This window comes from Pyrgilauda ruficollis, unplaced genomic scaffold, assembly GCF_017590135.1.
Source record: "Pyrgilauda ruficollis isolate IOZ18807 unplaced genomic scaffold, ASM1759013v1 scaffold28, whole genome shotgun sequence".
Taxonomy (NCBI): Eukaryota; Metazoa; Chordata; class Aves; order Passeriformes; family Passeridae; genus Pyrgilauda; species Pyrgilauda ruficollis.
The window spans coordinates 8,938,322-8,959,342 of record NW_024524155.1 but is presented as its reverse complement, the minus strand read 5'-3'; the positions used below and the strand labels follow the sequence as shown (position 1 = coordinate 8,959,342).

The following is a 21,021-nucleotide window of genomic DNA, read 5'->3' as shown; positions in this document are numbered from 1 at the left end:
TAATTTTTCTGTATTTCCGAGGATCTTTAAAACCATCTAAATCATCTGTAGGATTGATGGCCTGCTACTAATGAACTACTAGTTTACTTGGACTAGAAAGACAGTCTGAAGTTCAGAAAATTAGTCTGGAAGAAAACCTGTCTTTAGCTAAGTATTTTGTCACAAATGCCCTGTTCTGATGTTGGGAAAGCCTGATCGTCCTCTCATAAATCGTGTGCCCAGCAGCAGAAATGAAAGTACCTAGGAGATTTGGTCAGCAAACATTTAGGTCCCTAAAAGTTTTTGGTTCACATGACAGCAAGTGGCTAACAAGCTACAGGACTATGAATATCAGTAATGCTGGAATGTCAGCTGTAGATCCCATACAGAAGCACTTGGGCCTCTTGCTCCTACTTGTGAATAAACATATACTATTGATGACAACTGATTAGAAAGTGAATAATTTACACATTAACTTTGTATAAGCACAGTGAGACAAGACTCACCTTCCTGTGGAGATTTGCTACAGTAACAGGAAAAATTCAATTTGATTAATGTTCTGAGTTTTAACTTTAAATCACTGTATTTGCTGTACAATATCTGTAATAGATTGTGCTTTTATTTTTTTTATTAATTACTAAATTTGGATAGGCAATAAAACCAGTGAGATGCTCACAGTAAAACCCAGCTTTTGCTACATGACTTGCCCACAAATAGTTGGAAATGCAGGATGCTATTTCTCTAAGCTAAGAGGCATAGTGAGGTTTAAATTCCCCAACTATTTCTAGAACTTCCTGAAAAATTCTTGCAGCTATCATGACCATGGCATGTTTGGAATGACTGGGGAAAAGTATGGAGGTAATTAGAACCTTAAAGCATCTTTTCCTTTTTTTTTTCCATCAGGATGCCTAATAAAGTGTATAGACTGACTTCATAGGGGTCTCAAGCAGCACTCTAAGTAAACAGTTTGAGACAGTGGTTAATCAGTTAGCAGGATCTGTGCCTTGGCAGAGGTTTCTTAATTCCTTTACTTTGTTCTGAGATAGTTTCAGATAAATATAGTATCAGTTATCTCATGGGGGTATGTTGGATCATGACACAAGACAACATGCAGGGTGTTAAAAAGGCCTTAAGAGGCTGACAGAGCTTGTAAGATGCTGTGCCTGAAGGCATCCTATGTGTTGTGCCCCCAAAGAGCTTCTAAGGTCTGGCTTTCCAGTGTGTCTTTAATGGAATGAACACCTAAAGCAGACCAGATAGAATCCTGTGTAAACAGCATTTGAAAATCAGGTAATTGACTGGCTACATAATGACAAATTTCATACTTAAAGCACCCAGTCTGAAAAAAGACCTTGTTCTAAGTCATGCTGCTCACATCAGACTTCCTGACTTTCAACACCAACAACCAATATAGTAAAGCTTCACAGCACTGAAGCATCAAGTTTGTTCTTGAGGAACATTTTCTTAAACATCTGCTTCCACCTTAGAAGCACAATAAACAATTTGCCTTTTAGAGTTTTCATGAAGGTTCAATGTATCTTGTGTGTAGCTTGAGTTTTACACACTGAATTTAAATGGATAAGTATTAAAATACATTGCTCTCTGAGACATTAAGATGGCACTTACCTACTATTCATTTGTGGGCACAAACATCCTGAGCTGCACTTCCAGATCTCGACAAGGAAGATGAAACTTCAAAGCTGGAAAGAGATCAAAATGATGTAGGGAGCTGTGTGATCAGGCAGCGATAACAGCTTAGCTTATACCAGATCAGTAGTTCAGAACAATGAATCAATTTGTAAGAAACAATATTGTATTGAAATTACATTATATTATAAAGATACATATAAATATTCAAGAAAAAAACCTTCTCTTTGCATCATAGTGGCAGTCACGAAGTACAGTTTGGCAAAAGTACAGTACAATTTTGGTAAAAGTTCTAAACAGATCGTGGGTCTGGCTTTAATAAGTAATATAAAATTGTTAGTTGACATCTTCATTCAGTAAATACTCGTGCAGTACCACTTCAGTGGAATTAAGCAGTTACCACTATCTGATTAATTTAGCCCAGATGATTTTCAAAATATCTCATTACCAAGACAATAACAATTTCCAAGAAAGCCGTATTTGGATGGTAAATATTGATCCCTGGTTGCCATATGAAGCTCTAAGTCATTAACCATTTCTACGTGCTGTTCTCAGAACACTACTTGAATTCAGGTGACTGACTGCAATGCTGTGCTGATCTTTCCTGAGATGACTGGAATGGGACTGGTTCTAAGCTTCATATTTGTAACAGATTGTAAAGAATATGCTCTACTTCCCCCAAACTCCACAACTCATGCAAGGAAAAAAGCATGTTGAGAGGAAGACATGAAGCAAGAAAAATGTAGTTCCAGACAAGATTTTAAAAAGAGATTGCCTGTGTTTCACATTACTTGCATGATGGACAGAGTAGCCTCTTTGCATCTTCCAGGCTATTCCTTGTTTTCTTCCTCTTTGCCTACAGTGTGCCTTTATCTCTGCATCTTTTCCTCCCTGAGCTCAGACCCCAATCTCTGTAACTCCAAGCTGGGCTGACCTTTGTAGCACTTGCTTCCTTGGTTTGTCTGACTGCATCCTCTGGCAATATGGGAGTTTAAATGCCTTCTCTCCTCTCACTGGATCTTTAAAATTCATATAGTTGATGTATCTCTCAGTTGTACCTTGACACCTCAATTTTTAATCTTAAAAGAGCTTTTCCTGTTCCTAGTGTGGGACAAAACAGTTTAACATCAGAACTCATAATACACAGTAAATTCAAAAATGTTTTCCCAGACTTGTAAGATTTAGATTCCTCTGACCCCACCTATACTCATAGGTGAATATATATCCATATATCCCTTTTAATATTACACACAGGCTTGGCTTAAGCATAGTTTTTCTATTTCATTCTTAATTTCTGACAGTGGAACAACCAACCACCTTAAAAAGTCATATATCTTACAAGTTACAGTTTATAAAGTGTTTTTGCAATCTGCAGAACAAAAGCTCTTTATGGAAAAAGAAGGAAGACCGGTACATGAAACATTTTCTATTACCTTAGAGCTTTCAAAATGAAAAAGTGAATCTGTAAATTTTGCAGATATTTAAATACGAACACAGATTCTTTACAGGCCCACACTGTAAATTATTCATTATCCAAGAAAATGGAAAAATGTCATATAAGTGTCAGAGAGATTAGAGAGATTTAAGTACAGAGAGATGCAGTGGGTGGGTCCATACTGCTGTGCTAAACCACAGCATATAAAAACAAATCAAGAAATTATGTAATAACAAAGGATTAAAACATTCTTCAGAAGTGTCAGTGTGACTACTTTCCCTTCACACATATCAAGTGAATTAATGAAATAGAAGTAAAAAAATAGCATTTCTGGGGTTTCAGAAATGGAACACATGAGAATACACAGCCTGCAAAAAGTATGGGTGGTAAGGGTAATAAACAGGTTTGAGCACTGCAAAGTAGTTAACACCAATTTCTGGTGTTATGAATTACAGGTCTGTTTCTTCAGTGACACTGATAGACTAATAAGAATATAGTTTAATGCAGCATAATCTAGAGACTTGCTTGCAAGGAGCCCAAAGACTCTTATGAAATATAACCTTGCATTGCTCATATCACTTTTGTCCTATTTTCAGTTTAAAGTTTGATAATAAGAATGGGTGGTGGCATGTACGGGATCATGGGCCAAAAAAGTGCAAGGGTCACTACTTAAAACTGCTGGGCAGGGCTTTTAGATATTGCCATGCAGATACCTTACCCAGAGCTACTGCTGCACGAACAGGAACAGCAGAGTAACCTGAAACATGAGCCAGCACATGGGCTGCCTTTACCAATACATAATGGAAAGTAATCTAATCTAATTATAATCTAACAAACACTTTGTGTACTTTGCCTTGCCCTAGTATGAATATGGTTACAGAGGCTTGTTAACATAAACACACTTTAAATGACCTGCTGTTTAATCATCAAGCTGATTTGAAATTCTGCCAGCAGACTTCTGTGAAAAGAACAAGCTTCTCTGAAAATTTAGTCCATTTGATTTTCCAACAGGATCTCTCAGTTACACTTGTGATCTTTTATTTGAAGAATCAATTAATGATCCTTTTATTTCCCATCTGCTATGAATCATTTCAAAGCACAGAAGATCTTTGTGCATCATTCCAAAAGGGGAGTGTGTTGTGTATTTTCAGACAGTAGTTCATCCAGCAAATTATTATTTAACTTTACATTTGAAATATAGGGTATATGTTTGAAGGTTATGCACCTCTAAATGAGGGCTGCAAATAGAAATTTAAATTAGCTTCCATTAGTGTTCTATCTGCTACTTAAAGCAGCCAGCCTATACTTGAGATCCTGCAGATTATGTCAGGACGAGAAATTGATAGGATCAATATGTCTTTGATGCAATCTTGTTTATTTGCAAAAAAGGTACACAACATCTAGTTTCTCTCAGTGTATTAAGAACAAGTAACAGAAAGCAATTACCAGTTTCAAAGCAGCCATTTCAGACAGCACCGTATGCTGCTGCAACCACTACAATGGTATAACTTTACACTCAACTTCTGCTCTGGGACAAAACATATTGTTTCTCAGGTGGAGAAATATGGGCAGAGACTAGAGAATAGTTCACATCAGGCCCTGCCCTTGCATGGGCACAACCCATGCAAGATCCCAGTTGTTCGGGCTTTTTTATCCTGCAAAGGATGAGCCCTTGTGACTTTACACACCCTTCCAACCCCTTGGGTCATATCCTAATACCCACATTCCTGCCTCATCACCTTATAAATACACATGACCAACAAGTTTTAGAACAGCCACCTCACTTACATGCACCTTTGGCAGATGCTGTATACACCTAAGAGGAGACAAAGAAATTCATCAAGATTTAAAACTGATACATTCATGCCTTGGACTTTGCTGACAGGAATACTCACCAGTAGCAAGAAGAGACTGCAAATGATCCACCAAAGTTTGTCTTCATATAAGATGACAAGAGTTGCTTATTCGACTTCAAGAAATGAAAAAACCATGAGGGCACGAGGATGGTATTTAAATACTGCTTCCCAATCTATGCTGAGCTACAGATTTTAAGAGTTGCTCCACAATTCTTTGGGCTGGGTCCAGATACTATTTCTCTATCTTGGCTTCTTCTGGCACCAAGACAGCACAAGAATGCAGGGGGACCTTGCTGCAGACCACCAGTGCCAGCCTCTCCCAAGCCCCTGTGGCAGCCCTGGCCAGTTAACACTGCACACAGCAAAGGTGATGGGCATTGGCTGGACAAAAACTCCTAAAGTGAGGGAAATTTTTCTTTCCAGTCTTATTCAGAAGGAAAGAAAGTGGAAGTCCATAGGACAAAGTACAACGACTTGTACTGCTTTGTTGGCAAGGCAGCAGCCACAGGTGCTTGTTTTGATAAGAACATGTCACCACCTAGTTACACCCAGTCACATCATGCATGGTCACAGGGCTGATGGGGTGCTCATTCCTACCAAGGAATTCCATCTGAAGGTAAGCAGGCAAGTGATGTTCTGCTGCCTACACATCATAAAAATAGAACCATGCTCTCAAAAAACACGCCATGCTCTTGCTGCCAGGTCTTTCAGGCTTCCTCCAGGATTATGCCATTCCTTTTTTGTTCACGTCTGACAGCAGGTGCTGTCACTGCACCCACCACTGCTCACCAAGCAAATCTCCTCAGCAATGGTCACTAAAATTATTCCAGCCATTGTGTTTATACAAAGTTAGTGTCCTTGAGATGTGGATGTCTCTGCAGGCTGTGTGTGGGGAACTTCCAGTGAATTGTACCTCTCCAAACTTCCAAGAACAAATATCTCCATCTCCACATATACCTGTGATGAAGAGATATTAACTTTCATTGTTCCACTGCTTCCTTCAACTCCTAGACCAAGAAGTACCTGGGAACAGCTCAAAAGGACAGTGTCATTTCCCTGATGAACCTCCAAGCTTAAGTAGTGCTATATGAATGATCAGATGAGTCTGTGGCAGGATCTCCAAGAATATTGCACTGCAACTTTCAGGAGTAAGTATAGATAAATTGCTGTTAGCAACTGTACTATGTGATAGTAAATGGTATGCATTTGGACTGCTATTTTGTCTTGGAGCACCCACACTGCACACCCATAATAAATGTTAATTTGCATCAAGGATACCTGGGCAGGTCTGTTCTGCAGCATCCATTCTAACCTGAAGGATTCCAAGTTACAGACAAATTATGGCTGCATTACTATGCCTTCATTAATGCATACCTGACAACTGTGGCATTATGTTGTGACTATAGTTGTCATGATGATTGGGAAACTGCTCTCAGTGGTCTGTTTGGTGCAGCCAGGCACCTGCAGATACATCTGTTCTCTATCTGCAAGAGCTCAGGGTGTGTTTCACCAACACTTTGTACAGCAGGACAATGAGAAGGAATAGCAACAAGCAGTGCTATTAGTAATTAGACATATATGCTAAGGCTGACAATACCACAGTCCTTTTGGAGAAGAGAGTGCTGCCTTGTCACTAGTGAAGATGCCCAAGCTCTGAAAACCACAGATGGTACGTACTTATTTGGTAGACTTCATCACAGACTCCATAAATAATCAATGATAATCGTCACCATCCCTGAACTTGTGAACAAGAACGTGTAGAATGAATGAGTTATAATCCTGAACAGTCAAAGCTCCTTGTGGTGGGCCCAAATGAAGATCTTGACATCATTCCTAACTCTTCTTCCCCTGCCTATACAGAGAAAGTATGAAACTCTACAGCATGTGAACCTTTGAAGACCTCAGCTGTGCAGTAATGTGACTGATGGAAGACCTGGATGATGTGGCAGTTCAATCAAGCTACACCGACCTGATTGTCCAGTCATCCTCAGGAACCAGGAATTAACTAATTTTATAGGCAAGTGGCAACCATGATGACCATGAGAAGAGACCTTCTGCAAGCAGTGCATTGGCGCTGAAGAGTGTTGCCCTCACCATTTTTGAACTCAAAACAGTCATTCAAGACCAGTATTCGATGTAACTACACTGGGCAACTGTCCTCATCCGCCACAGCAACCCTTGGCAAAGCAGAGAATGTTATGCCATAGCTAGAGACTGCCATAGTGCCTACTGCATAGCAGAAAGGTGGGCTTGAACTGAAGTATTGTGTTCTGAAAAGAAAATTCCCAACTACCTTACTTTTAAGGGCCTGAAAGGATACAGGCCCTTAAGGAACTGTCCTGGGCAGCCTGACCCCACAGCATTGGGTGGTCCTGATGCAGTCACTCTGTCATGGCACCCTTGGGGACATCACCATTGGCGGCAGCAGCACCATGGTTGTGCAGCAAGTGCAAGAGAGTGTGACAGCTACAGTGACAAATGCAACAAGGGAGCAGCTCAGGAGCTCTGCTCGGCTGCTGGTCCCAGCACAGGCCACGTGAAGAACTTCACATCTAAGTTCCTGGTGACAGATTAGATCAGGTATCGGTTGACTAAATGCTCTCACTCTGTAGCTATTCAGTGCCTTACATAATTATGTACAATCCACCACTGTGTCCAGCGCAGTTACAGCAGGCAGACTGAACATCTCAAACCACTGTGTTCATGAGCAGTATCAGCAAAGAGCTCAATAAGCTGAAAAAATGCAGCTACCTTTCTAGCTCATAGAGTTAATCCTGAACTTTTACTGCTTTTACTATGTTCCATGAATAGAGTCAGATCTGTACACATATCACCCTCAAACCTTTTCTCACCATTAATTTTTTTTTTTAAAAAAGCAGTTTGGTGTCAAAAGAGATGACTCATAATGCTGCAGCATCAGTTAGCTGGCTTAAAAGGGATGCTGATGTCATAATTTTGATTTTCATTACCAAAGAATATGAAGGTAAGGGCTGAAAATGTTTTACACTTCTATCACCTCATTTTATATTTTAAATATATAAATCAGCTATTGCTGATTGGTATCTTGGTGTGCTCTAATTCAAAAATTGAGCCTATATTTTGTACAGAAGCAGCACAGAAGTTTAAGCTTTTACTACTGTTATTTTCTTTTAGAGTTTTGTTCCCAGATATGGTAGATGTAAATATGCCTAAAACCTTACCACAGAGCTTATAGCTTAAGGACTCAAACCTCTAGTACTACTATGAACATAAGTAAGCAGATAATTAGTCCTGTTGAGCCCATGGACAGAAGAAGTGTTAAACATTTGCTGTATTGTACTTCAGCTGCATACATGTTTCCATACAAGCCATATCCTATATGCAGAGCTACATAAAGACATGACAGAAAAGTAAGCATACAGAAAAATATATATGCAATACACTTGCTTTTTATAAACACTTACATGAAACAAGCCAACAACCTTGATATAAGTTATAACTAGTACTTATGAACCAGTTCAGAAATAAGGTTTAGCTCTGTTTTTGTCTGCTTAGCAACAATTGATCCTTTTTCCTGGTTTCTGTATACATGCAGATAGGAAATTGTAATAACATACCTTAAATTCCATATCCCACATTTGGAATTTGATAGGACAAAGGGTTTTATCTTTGAACTGAAAGAAAGTAGGGTTAGGTTAGATATTGAGAAGAAATTATTTCCTGAGAGGGTGGTGAAGTACTGACCCAGGCTGCCCATCTCTGGAAGTGCTCAAGGTCAGTTTGAAAGGGACTTTGAGAAACTTGGTCTAGTGGAAGGTGTCCCTGCCCATGGAAGAGGGATTGGAACTAGATGATTTTCCAGGTCCCTTCCAACCCAAACCATTCTCTGATATTCCTATTTAAGAGGCTCTTTTAAAGAGTCCAGTTTTGTTCTTGGACATTTTTTCACATATTTATTATATATCCTAACTATGGGGAGTGTGCTAAGTTTGGTTTATTTTATTTTTAAATGAGAAAAGACTCTTGGCTTGTTTGAGCATTAGTTTTTGATCTGGTTGAATCTTCCTCCTCCTCTGAAATGGATTTTCAATTGGCATTACATCATAGAGACTGAATAGTTTCAAGGTACAGTTAATTTATATATAAAGACCAGATAATTCAAAATATTATTAAGACAATATTCTTCAGAAGATAGAATTAAAGCTACATCTAGCCCAGTATCCTGACTTTGATAGTGATCAATAACTCATACCCTAAGGAAGAGCTCAAAAGCAGAGCAAACATTCATAAACTTAGCTGGTTTATCCTTCCAGCACTTCATGACCTCTGGTTCAGAAACTTTGGACCTAAGGGACACTTCTTTGTTTGTAGAAGTTAATATAAAATCTGATATCCAAGTGGACTTTATCCCATATAACTGCAGCTTGCAGCATTTCATATGGATTTCACCAGCTACCTCCTAAATTACTGTACTTGGAAAACTAGATGCAACTGCTAAGAATTTTGCATGGACGATTTCATTAGGATTCCACTTTCAAAGCCAATATATTTAAAAGTAACAAAACTGTCTTTGTATTAGAATGCAATCTACAAACACAGGCATCCCTTTGATCCTAATTCCATAAATATATTTCTTCTTGCGACAAGAATCATACATGAGTCTTCCAGCAATTTTCAGCAGTATCTCCTCCCAAAGGAGGGTCAGACAACACAGTATATGCAGTGACAAAAGACAAGACAAATTAAAAGCACCCAGCAGCTTGCATTAACGTCCTCCAAGTCTAAATGTACAATTAAAATAAAGCATTCACATTTGAAAAACAACTCTGAAAAGCTGTGGGGTTTGTCTCCAAAAGATTAGTCAAATGTGTGTGATTTTGATTGTGGGGGAAAGGGAGCAATGAGTTTGGTTCAAGCCTAGACTTATTTAGGTAGCTTCTTTTTTAACATATTTAGTATAAAGACACATTTTTGGGACCACCTGGAATTTTGAAGATGGAGTATATACAGGAACAGCATTTCTGGAGAGAAAAAAATAAACCTACAGAATGGATAATTGTTCAGCTACTTGGAAATATAACCAAACCAAAATCATATAGAGCAAGGTGTATTTTATCATATATTGCTGTATCCTAATACCAGGAAGTATTTTTAATATGAAAAGATAGAAGAACATTATGATTTGAATACAGGACCAAGGTGTTTCTCATTACAGACTGAAAAGAGAAGATTTTAATCAGTCAAAAGGAAGACGAACAGGCATCAGTTACTAGCAACTGCTGTGATTTCCAGTCACACTGATGTAGCAGTAGGAGACTGCTATTAAAAAAAATAGTTACTACTACTAAAACATTTGAAGAGATGATGGTACCTAATGACTTTCAAACTCCATTCTCTACTGACAGATTTCCCTAATGGAAATTTCTTTTCTATTCTCATAATACTCGTCTTTATAAATTAGCTGAGTTTGACATAGAAAGCTTGCTATATAAGGCTGATTTTAAATCTATTAAGCACTTCAAACTGCAGATATATGAGATATACAATCATTGTGTCCATGGGAAAATTGTCAGAAGTAATGCAAGCTCACTGAAGCATTAGATTATAAGACTGGAACAAAGTGAGACTTTCTTGCTAGACACCAAAGATACCAGAAGTTTACCAGCAGGCATATAAAAGAATATGAAACCATATATAAAAATAAACAAATTGGTGTCCTGGCATCAAACAACAAACACGGTTCTCTCCCCACCCCTCCCTCATTTAGTGGAAAGTTTAAAAAGCAAATATTCTGAGTAGATCCAGCTTCAGTTTGGATAATATTACACAATATTGTGATCTCTACTTGGTTGCAAAATCTAGGCAGAAAAAAAAAGTATATGTATATATATATATGTTTATAAAAAATATAGATGCATTATATATGAATATACATATTCATTCCATGGTTGGTCACATAAAGCAAACTGTTCCCAATTAAGCATTTATTTCAAGACTGAATAATTTAACAGAATAAAAGTCCAAAATGCGTAACCTATAATTCAAAGAACAGAATGATCAGTATGTGACTTTTCCATTACTAAGTGTACAAAAGAAAATATGTGAAATAAAGTGCATTAAGTGGACATTGTTTAGGATATAAACTATGTATATTAAAAATAGCTAAGAATATTAACAGAAATGCGTCTAACTTCAGTGACCTTGGATTCAAGAGCTCTGCAGAAGTCAAGCACCTCAAATGTCTTTCTTAAAAATAAGCAAGAATAGAGAAGATATCACACTTATAGATGGCTGATTTTGTACCCGATGGACACATACTTCTGATGGACAGCTAGTTTTTGACCTTTATATTATTTATCAGCTTCAGTGAAAAAGTCATTTTCCCAGTTTACAGTTGTCTTCTAAGGGCTTTCATCATAGCACATTAATAAGAAATTTTGGGGGGCAGCTGTTTATTCTGAGTCTGCATCTTGCTGAGCATGAAGTCTGTATCTTGCCCAGCTATAGCAAGGGCTCTTCAGTATTACTGCATGGTGATGTAATCTCTTATCTGCACTGAACACTTGTCCTGTTGGTAAAGCTGTAAGTTTTCAAGCAGAGATTGAAACTTTTGCTGAAAATAGTCTTGATACCACCTATAAAATAACATTTAGAATCAATTCATTAGATCTTTTTATAATAAATTAGAATACATTCATTGCTACTTTGAAACAACTTATGAATATTGGGGTAATTTGATGGCTGGAATATTTATTGCATGAATATGTTGAGTTAATAGGTAGATGTAAGACAAGCAAATAATCAGGAAGGACAAGAGATAAGTTTCTCCAAAGTAAATAGATGAGGATTAGCAATGAATATTCTACAAACAAAGGATGGTATGATTATTAATAAAATGGATAGGCAGACTTTCTTTAAATCTTTTGGTTTTGTGGTTATTCTAGAAAAGGCTCTAGTTTAATAAGAGTATATGACTTCTGTATTAGTCACATTTAAGAATTCCAACAGGAATAAAGTCTACTAAACCAAATAGAACAACCAAATCCATAAGGCCAGATTAAATTGTAGTCCAAAGCTTCAACTACCTAAGAGGATGCACTGTGAAGCTTCAACATAGAGGGGTAAAAGCAATAGGAAGAGACAAGTGATGATGTGAGAGACACTTAACGTCACCTTCAGCTGTGACAACAACATCCTTAACTCTGTAACTGAAGGTATATGGATGTCACTGCTACCGTAGCAGAGGCAGAGAGTGGGGGAAAGGCTGCTGCTCTCCTGGGGTGTGTGGGTGGTGTGAAGGCATTTACTTCTGCAGACAAAGAGAGGCACTGGAAAGATTAGGCAACTGCTTTATTAGAGGAGGCATGATTACTTTTACATGGCATATCCGAAGTCTGAAAGGGTACATAAAAGGCTACAGAAAACATGGGTATGGTCTGCCTTGAGACACAAGATTAAATAAGGGATTAACACTTGCTGTTTGTCAAAGCAGTGAGGCTCTGATGATTTCCTCAGAAATCCTCTCCATCTCATCCTTATATATCCATCAAAGGATAGTGTTCAGGACCTGCAGTGGGTTCCAGTCCAAACTCAAATGATTTATAGTTCTGTTGTTTTGGTACTTGTTATCCAAAAGTAATTATTTTATCTTATGCATAAACCAAATCAGTACCTCCACTAATCACAGTTTTCTAAAGAAAAATACTGGCATACAGCGGAACAGTTTAATCAACTTGTTATCTAAAGAAGCAGGAAAATAATGGCAAGCATCTCACAACTCACTACTGCCAAAACCAAATTCTGGGCCACACCACATTACAGATACATGTTTCTGTGCCATTGTGAGAGACTAGAAGTGTTGCTGGCTCAAAACCCTTCACTTGTGTGTGGAAGAGGCAGGTCAGGCCTTTCCCTGCGGAGGCAGTGCCCTGCCCCACACACCCCCCTGGGCCTGTATCCCAGCCCTGCAGCAGCCACCAATCCCCAACACACTGGAGACAACGCTCCACCGCTGCCCCTGGAGCTCCCAGCCCAGCTCCTGACTGGCCAAACGACCCACGTCCCACCTGGGGAAAGGGCCCAGGAAGGCCAAGGGGTATTTAAGGCCAAACATGAGACAAGAATGTCTTGACCTTCTTCCTCTTGCAATTTCTATTAGTTGAATGCTGCTGGAACCCAGGAGTTGGTAGCTATATTTGTTCTTTTCAGTATATTTTCTCTCTTTCTTCTGATTCCCTCTTGTTAATTCTGAGTAACTTAAAATTGAATGGGCTTTGAGTTTGCTAAGTTGAATGGGTAAAATTAATGCTTTGACAAATGATTTATGTTGACTGAATGTTGTTATAAACCTTTTGTCAAAGTTCTTTGATTTTCTAGAGTTGCCAGTAAAGTTTTCTTTGTTGATCTCTTGAGACTATCTTGTCAGTATTTCTCCCATGAATCTAACTCAAAGTACATGAACAGCTGTAAGCACTGTTAAAAGTCTCATCAAGAGAGTTGTTTGGGGCCTTACAATGGGATTTGGCTGGGGTAGAGTTAATTTTCTTCACAGTGGCTGGTATGGGCTGTGTTTTGGATTTGACTGAACACAGTGGTGAAAACAGAGATGTTTTTGTTATTGCTGAGCAGGGCTTGCACAAAGCAAAGGCCTTTTTTGCTCTTCCTACTGTCACCCTGGCAAGGAAATGAGAAGTGCGTGTGCTGGGGGGAGACACAGACAGGACAAGTGACACAAAGTGAATAAAGGGATATCCCACACCATATGGCATCATGTTCAGTATATAAAGTGGGTGAAAGAAGGAGAAAGTGGGGACACATTTGGAATGACAGATTTCATCTTCCCAAGTCACCAATACTTGTGATGGGGGTCTGCTCTCCTGGAGATGGCTGAACACCTGCCTGCCCATGGGAGGCAGTGAATTAATTCCTTGTTTTGCTTTGCTCCTGTGTTTGGCTTCTGCTTTCTCTATTAAACTGCCTTTATCTCAAACCATGAGTTTTCCAGCTTTTACTTTTTCAATTCTCTCCCTGAACCTGCTGGTGGAGCAGTGAGTGAGCAGGTGGTTGTGCTTGGCTGGGATTAATGCAAGATGGTTACTCAGAGAAGCGATTTAATCAAAGTCATACACTAACTTCTCTGCATATTACAAGTAATTCTAAGAATCTGTGGCATTTGCCTCATCTGACTTCCAATTTGAAGATGCATCTCACTAGAGCTGCAGGAAGGCTACACTGAGTTAAATGGGAAGCAAATAATTAACAACAGTTTCTGTAATCAGTGTTGGGTCTGGAATAAAATCTGGTTGAATAGGAATGTGTTCTTTTAAAAATGGAGAGAGATGTGTTACTAGTATAATTAAAGCTCAAAAGTGCTCAGGGGTGAGGGAGTTGAAATACCCCAGACTTAATGGAGTTATTTACAATGTCAATAATCTGCATTGCTGTTATGCTCCCCATCAATACATTAAGAAGCAGTCAGAAAAGTAAGCTTGAATATGACACGTTGTAAGAAGGAGGATGCCAAACATCACTCTTAGCCAGGCTTAATAAATGACAGCCAAAGGAAAATTGCTTAATGGGGCACTTATTTGCACAGAAGTCTTTAACACTTCAGAGAAAATGTAAATCCCAAGGAATTTTACAAAAGGAGTGTAAAATGCCTTCTGACCAACTGGAGTTTGACATCCTCTTCAAAGACTGTCACAGCAAACACTTTACATTAAAAAAGAAAAAAGATGTATTAAAACTGAGTGTTCCAACATTGAAATAATCTAGGTTTCCCCTAGAAGTCCTCTACTTAAGAAAAATGAAAGAAATGAGGCTGTGCATGGATTATTGAAAGCTCAAAGAACTCCAAGTGCCTGGTGTATAACCTCTACAGCAGATCATCTACAGTAAATATTTTACTGGATACTTTTAGGTGGCGAAGTTACTGCTTCATATTCTGGGTTTGCCTATGAAATAGGGACAGATCCAACAAAATCATGGAAGAAATAAAAGGTAACAATTCTTCACACTCTTTTGTAACTAAATCATTATGGGTCATCAGATAAAATTAGCAAATGGCAAAGTCAAAGCAAACAAATGGAGGTCTTTATCCAGGAACTGCATTGTTAAACCACAGACTCTCACAACACTATGCAGCTGCTCCTGGTCAGTGCTGGAGACAGCACTGCTGAGCTAGAGATACCCTAGTTTGCATCCTACATCTAAGTAAATCAGTATGGGATGAAAAATAGTAATGAAATTATAGAATTGCTTCAATACCAATTACCTGTTAGCTCTAGTCCCAAGTCACACAATTTACAGTGCCAGAGTCAATTATGCAGGTAAAGTTAAAAATCCCCATCTTTTTGGATGTATTGAAAATTTGTAATTCACTCTCATAGTTTTTGCTACTTGATTTTTCACAACAGTATTTTACATTTAGGCCATGTTAATGGAAACACATTTATCTACTGGGTTTCTCATACATTTTAGTTTCTTTTTGTTCTTTAAAACTAAAAGTAATCTTTCAAATCTTTCATCAAAACATTTTCCTGGTCCTTTTAATGGTGTTTTTAGTTGTAATGATGCTTATAATTAATCATATTGTATTATATTAGAAAATATTATAATACTCCATGTTAAGCAGTGCCTTCCAGTCACCTAATAGAGTACTTGAAAATAAAAGGAGTTTTTGTATTTTTTTCTGAGGAGCTCTAAGTTCCTTTCAAACTCCAGGAGATACAGCAACTGAGTTTGAAACATATTAACTTAATTTATCCATTTGTTTCCAGATTTTCTTTTCTGTTTTTTCAATTCATGGAGATATCTTTTTAAATTTCAAAGAATAGGCTCAAAATCAATAATCAGATAACTTTTCTCAAGATACAGGGAAAGGAACCTCTGTAATAATTGTTCACTTCATTACATCTCTTTTTGCTCTCTGGTAATTTAACAGATGCAATTCCTTTAAATACATCATTAGAAGAAAACTTGTGGAAATTAATTTATTATTTTTCATTTATGCTTTTCAAAAATTCTTCTTCCTCCTTCATTTTATGTGGCACTTCTTTACACTCTTTTTCTGCAGGCTCTCTTTAAGAACTACAAAGCACAACTTTAAGTTGTGCCATTTAAACATTTTTTTTCTCATGTTTATGCTTCCTTCTCTGGGGTAGGAAAACAGAACCATAACTTCTGCAACTATCAGAATGCACTCACAGTCTTCATGAAGTTTTAATTTCATTATCACTGGCTTTCAGATCACCTTGATTAACTTCTCCTTTCTAAAGTCACCTTCTCCAACGTTGACAGTAAATTTTCAAAATAGTGAGAATTCACATGCAGGTCTTTTGAAAAGGACTTTGAGTTTACTCAACATTATGTAGCACAGTCCTTCATGTTCCCCCCAACAAATCTGAAAAAAAAATCAAACTATTGTGAGTGAGGATTAGGATTCAAAAGTAAATTATTTTTATTAAACAGAAATTCCATTTCTGCCTACCTTAAGAAACTTTAGCAGTTCAAAAAGTGAAATAAACCCTTATTTCTGTTTCAATGGCTAGGGCTGCTTTCTTTCCCCTATGGAGAGCATTCATTCATTTTCCTCTTCATCATCAGAAACCGAGAGACATGACAATTTCTTTTCCCCACTTTTATAACCATGTAGACTTTTAGTAATTAAACTTTTGAAAGTGCTGCCTATAATAATGGTAGTTGCAACTGTACAGTGACTGAAGAAAAAAATAAATCACTTTTCAGTGAAGAAATTAATACTAACTGAAACGGGACCCTAGAAGCAGTAATGCTTAAATGCACTCTTTCAAGAAATGTTCCACTTCCTGACAGAGCTGTACCACTTCCGTTAAGAGAATTATTAGACTTGGATGCTTAGCATAACTTCTCCTTTCATGGTAAAAACATTAAGTGGTTTTAGAGAGATAAAACTGTTGCCCAGAGCAGTTTCATAAAAAATACTTTTAACAGCAAATATACCTACCCAGACTACTTTTCTGACAGTTATCAAGCACAGAGTGTTCAATTAAAGGTTCAGATTAAACAAAAGATAAAAATCACAGAGAAGATATGCAAACTAAAAACTAGAACTCATACTATACTAAAATTTCTCTCAAAAGCTGTTTCATGTCATGTTTGTCTTTCACAGTGAGTCCTTCCCTAAATTCATTTTATGGTTTCCAAAACTTGATCCTTTTTTTCTTCTGCTGTGCAAATGTTCTCTGTGGAGTGATTAAGAGGAACATTTTGTATCATCTAGCCTTCCAAAATTTGTCCTTTGAAAATAACACCTATTTCTGTAACAATTCAATGACCATAAGAAAGCACCAAACACCTTCAACTTTAGCTCCATAGAAACTACAAGCATAGTTTCCATAAGTAGCTCCCCTTCAGAAAGAAAGTAAATCAAATACCTCAAAACTCTGAGGCCCTGGCACCCTGCAAATATGCAGCTCTAGCACTCATGTTCTTCTTTTTCTCTCTCATTTCCTCTCAGGCGTCTGTACACTGAGCATTTCAATTTCACCTCAGCCCTCAAACCAGCCTGGCCTCTTTTAGAACCAAAAAGAAAATGTTGTGACACTTTTTTCTGTAATAATATCCTTCCATGTGGGAATTTCCCACAGCATTTTTTTCCTCCCTCTTTTCACAATTAGGAATGGCAAGTAAATACACATATTTTTTAACAGTTGTGTTGTGGGGTAGAGAAGGGACATCTATCTTTAGAACAGTGTTACTCCATATTCCCAAACTTGCAGCACATGCTCAGCCCAAACACTGAACTGTTGGCTGACTGACCTGTTGGGTTGTGCACATGAATATGAAAATGCTGCTTAAAAAACAAAAACCATTTACACTGTGGAGTGTGAGTAGCTCTGCACTGCCCCATAGCTTTTAATCATTTAAACATCAAATATTTTTCCTTTTATACCAGAGGGGTAATTTATTGTATGCACATCATACAAACAGTAGCGTTTTTTTCAGTATTGTAGCATACACACAAATGTATTTAAATGCAAGTAACACTTTCAGTCAGTTAAACTGCACTTCTAAAAGCAGTTTACATACCAAGGGTGGTTTTACTTCTCCAAACTAACAAGAAATCTCTTACAGACCAGTCTGTACTCCCTCTGCCTGTAAGCCCATCACTCTTCCTGGACTTTCTCATGCTGCTTTGGCTGCAGGCTTGAGCCAAATTTCCTCCCTCATCTGACTCTGTGACAGTCTGTGATTTAAACAGGACACAGGCCCAATCAGTGCTGGCACCTGATTATCCATGCTTCTGACTGCCGGCGTGCTTCCAGGAATGGTTGGGTCCCTGGCCAGTATTCTTCCAGGCAATGTCTTTGTACATCCAAGCTGGAGGCTAGCACAGCTCAGTAATGGTATGCTGTCTTGACAAATCCAGGAGGCAGTGCAAAAAGAGGCCACTGTTTTGAAGGGGAAAGAATTTAGCTGCACCATGCTATGTCATGCAACTTCCCTGACACCTACAGAATGAGTCCTAATCAGTTTTATTTTCTGGTATATATGTAGCCTGTATATTTCCACTTATCTGTAATTCCAATCTATCCTTAAGGCTGACAGAACTCTGTCCTTTAACAGCTACCCACAAAGCCACGTGATACTGCTGTATGATGGAGGCAACATCACCAGCCCACTACGCCTGGACCATTCTGCTGAAGGTAGATCTACTCTCGTGTCAACTACACAACCAAGTCTAACCCTCCACTGCTCCCAAAGTTCAGCTGAAAGGAAAACTTGAGCACAGTCTTGTACTCATGGACTACTGACAGGAGGCTTAGGATTTCACTGCAAGTATAGCTCTTTTTGCCTGTCAAAAGGTGGGATTCTTTCCAAGCATTCAGCAGGGCTGCTTTGCTGTTTCTGGATATGACACAAGAATCCCAATGCAAAAACATTTTAACACTAGAGAAACTGTTATGTAAAAAATCTTTTTTTTTTTTTTTTTTAATGGAATGACCATGTTTCATGTACATGTTTCAGGGGATCCCTCAGTGATAATAAAGAACTTTTAGTTCATGGAGTAGTACTTTGCAAGGCCAGTCACATCTTAAACTGAATTATAAACAGTAATCACTGTGTTTTATTATATGCATCGTCAGCATAGATCACTATTTTTGGTTTGGTATTTTAGGGTTGCCTCATTTTTTTAAAGCTGTTTTAGCTGAAATTTGAAAGGAGAAATTTTCAGCCTGGGGCAAATTAGCAGATACAGCCTGTCAAGCTATGAACATCTGAAACCAAGACTATTAACAACTACTGGATTCAGTGCCAGCACCCTTCACACTGAGCACTGGTAAATGGAGTCATATTTCAGCTTCTCTCCTCTGACGCTGCCAGGGACAGTTAGTCCAAGGGTAGGCTAGTAGAGCCACTGGATGAAATATAGCACCAGGTTCTTTAAAAGCTAGTATCTGGGACATGGAATAATCAGAAGTGGTTGTTACACCTCGTAATGAAGAAGTAGATCTCACAGTTCCCCCAGATGTACCTAGCAGCTATTAGTTACAAAGATGCAAAAACTTAATAATTTCATAAGTTAATTAATAAATAATTTAAGAGGTTTAGTATTTCCATTTTCCCTTTTATAGTTTAATATTATACGGATATAATATTTACTTTTCCTGCAATAGTGATGCTTCTACAAACAAGTAACAAAAGTTAGGGAATCAAGTATTTTGAAAACATCTCCCATGGTCAGACTTTCTATTTTTATAGTCTTGATATAATACAGGGGGAAAGGCAGTAACTGGATGGACATTTTTGGAGGAGTTATGTGTGTACCATATGCCACAGGGAGATACCTCAATGGAACAGCTGCAGTGCTTGGTGGGAAACACCTTCAAAAGTTTTACCAAAAATGCTATGAAACCCTTAGGTAGTATTATTAATTTCTAGGATGACAACTGCAAAGGCACCCTAAACCTGAGGTCTGGTGTATAAACAATTACAAACCAGAAACTCTCACGGACTTTAAATAGCCAAACTCAATCTCTCCACAGGAAACTGTAGAAACGTACACATGTACATGCATTTTTTACATACATGTGTACAAACACACAAATATTTCATACTGGAATGCGAATAATGGATTAACATAAGACATTTTATTTCATTGATCTTTGATGTAACTTAATTAGACTCTGTGTGAACACTGCTGCTGAGACATGGCATTGTGAATTAGCAACTGATGTGTAAGGACAGAAGCAGTGGCATTCAAGAGCAACGAGTCAGAAATTACTGTAAATAAGAAACGGAGAGAAAAGCCATCTGAGTTATCTGTTGCAAGGAAATGAGGACAGCTTTTGAAATAACAGATTGCCACCCAAACGTAACAGACTGAGCGGCTTAGCTGAGATGAACACATCGGATGTGTTTTGAACCGCACCTCCCCCAACAACGCTACCAAAGCCCCCTGCGAGGACAGTGTCTCCCCGCAGCTAAAGGGAGCAGATGAACGCGCCCTAGGCAAGGCAAGGTGAACTGGGCACATGGATGTACCTACCCAGCACCCTCGCCCACTCCCGCCTCACGACAAGCAAGCCCTTGCCAGGCACCTCCTGAGCCGCGATAACCCTGCAGGCCGTGCGCCTTTCCAGCGACCACCAAGGCTGGTTTAACTTCAGTACACGCGGCCTCTTCGACCTCCCAAGAGCCGACTACGTTCGCCGCCCCCTCCACGGCCCCGGCCAAGGGCGAAGGCGGCACCAGACGCGACCCGGCGCCCCTGCGTGCACCGGGAGCCGCGCCAGCCGCGCCCCGTGGTCTGGGGTCCCTGAGCGCGGTGACCCGCGGGCTGCAGGCGGCCACAGCGATGTGCCGCGGCTCTCCAGCCCGGCCGCGCCGCCGCCGCGAGTCCGCACGCACCGCCCGCGCCTCCAGTGCGGGGAGGCGGGGGCTCAGCGGCCGAGCGCCGGGGCCCTGCGGGAATCCTCCCGTCCCCGGCTGTGCCCCGCTGCTCCCTGCCCCGCGGCATCCCCCCGCTTCCCGTCGCTGCGAGTGGGTCAGCCCACGGACGCTCCCCCCTTCGAGTGCGATGGAACGAGCCCGTAACGCGAGGAAGGGCGCCATGGCCCCTCCCTCAGGTGATTGCCAGCTCCA

The 21,021-nt window shown here is 39.2% G+C and overlaps 2 protein-coding genes across 3 annotated transcripts in view; both read right to left on the bottom strand.

The window, feature by feature from the left end:
* Window positions 1-21,021, bottom strand: part of DGLUCY (D-glutamate cyclase) — a 51,860-nt gene that overhangs the window by 30,727 nt on the left and 112 nt on the right. The window contains 2 exon segments of the mRNA XM_041471985.1: window positions 1,606-1,679; window positions 4,957-5,874. The gene's annotated coding sequence lies outside the window, so the exon portion shown is untranslated.
* Window positions 18,315-20,903, bottom strand: LOC121355991 (translation initiation factor IF-2-like). 2 transcript variants are annotated; one of them, XM_041471984.1, is made up of 2 exons: window positions 20,426-20,903; window positions 18,315-18,326 (listed from the first exon to the last, which is right to left on the bottom strand). In XM_041471984.1, exon 1 carries the CDS (start codon window positions 20,894-20,896, stop codon window positions 20,543-20,545), a length of 354 nt encoding a protein of 117 aa, XP_041327918.1. In that variant the 5' UTR covers window positions 20,897-20,903; the 3' UTR covers window positions 18,315-18,326; window positions 20,426-20,542. The 2 variants fall into 2 exon arrangements, with proteins under 2 accessions (XP_041327918.1, XP_041327917.1); XM_041471983.1 differs by lacking the exon at window positions 18,315-18,326 and adding an exon at window positions 20,047-20,160.

What these genes read in the sequence shown, in the direction of transcription:
- LOC121355991 (XM_041471984.1), bottom strand. Translation starts at nt 20,896, where the DNA reads ATGCCGCGGGGCAGGGAGCAGCGGGGCACAGCCGGGGACGGGAGGATT.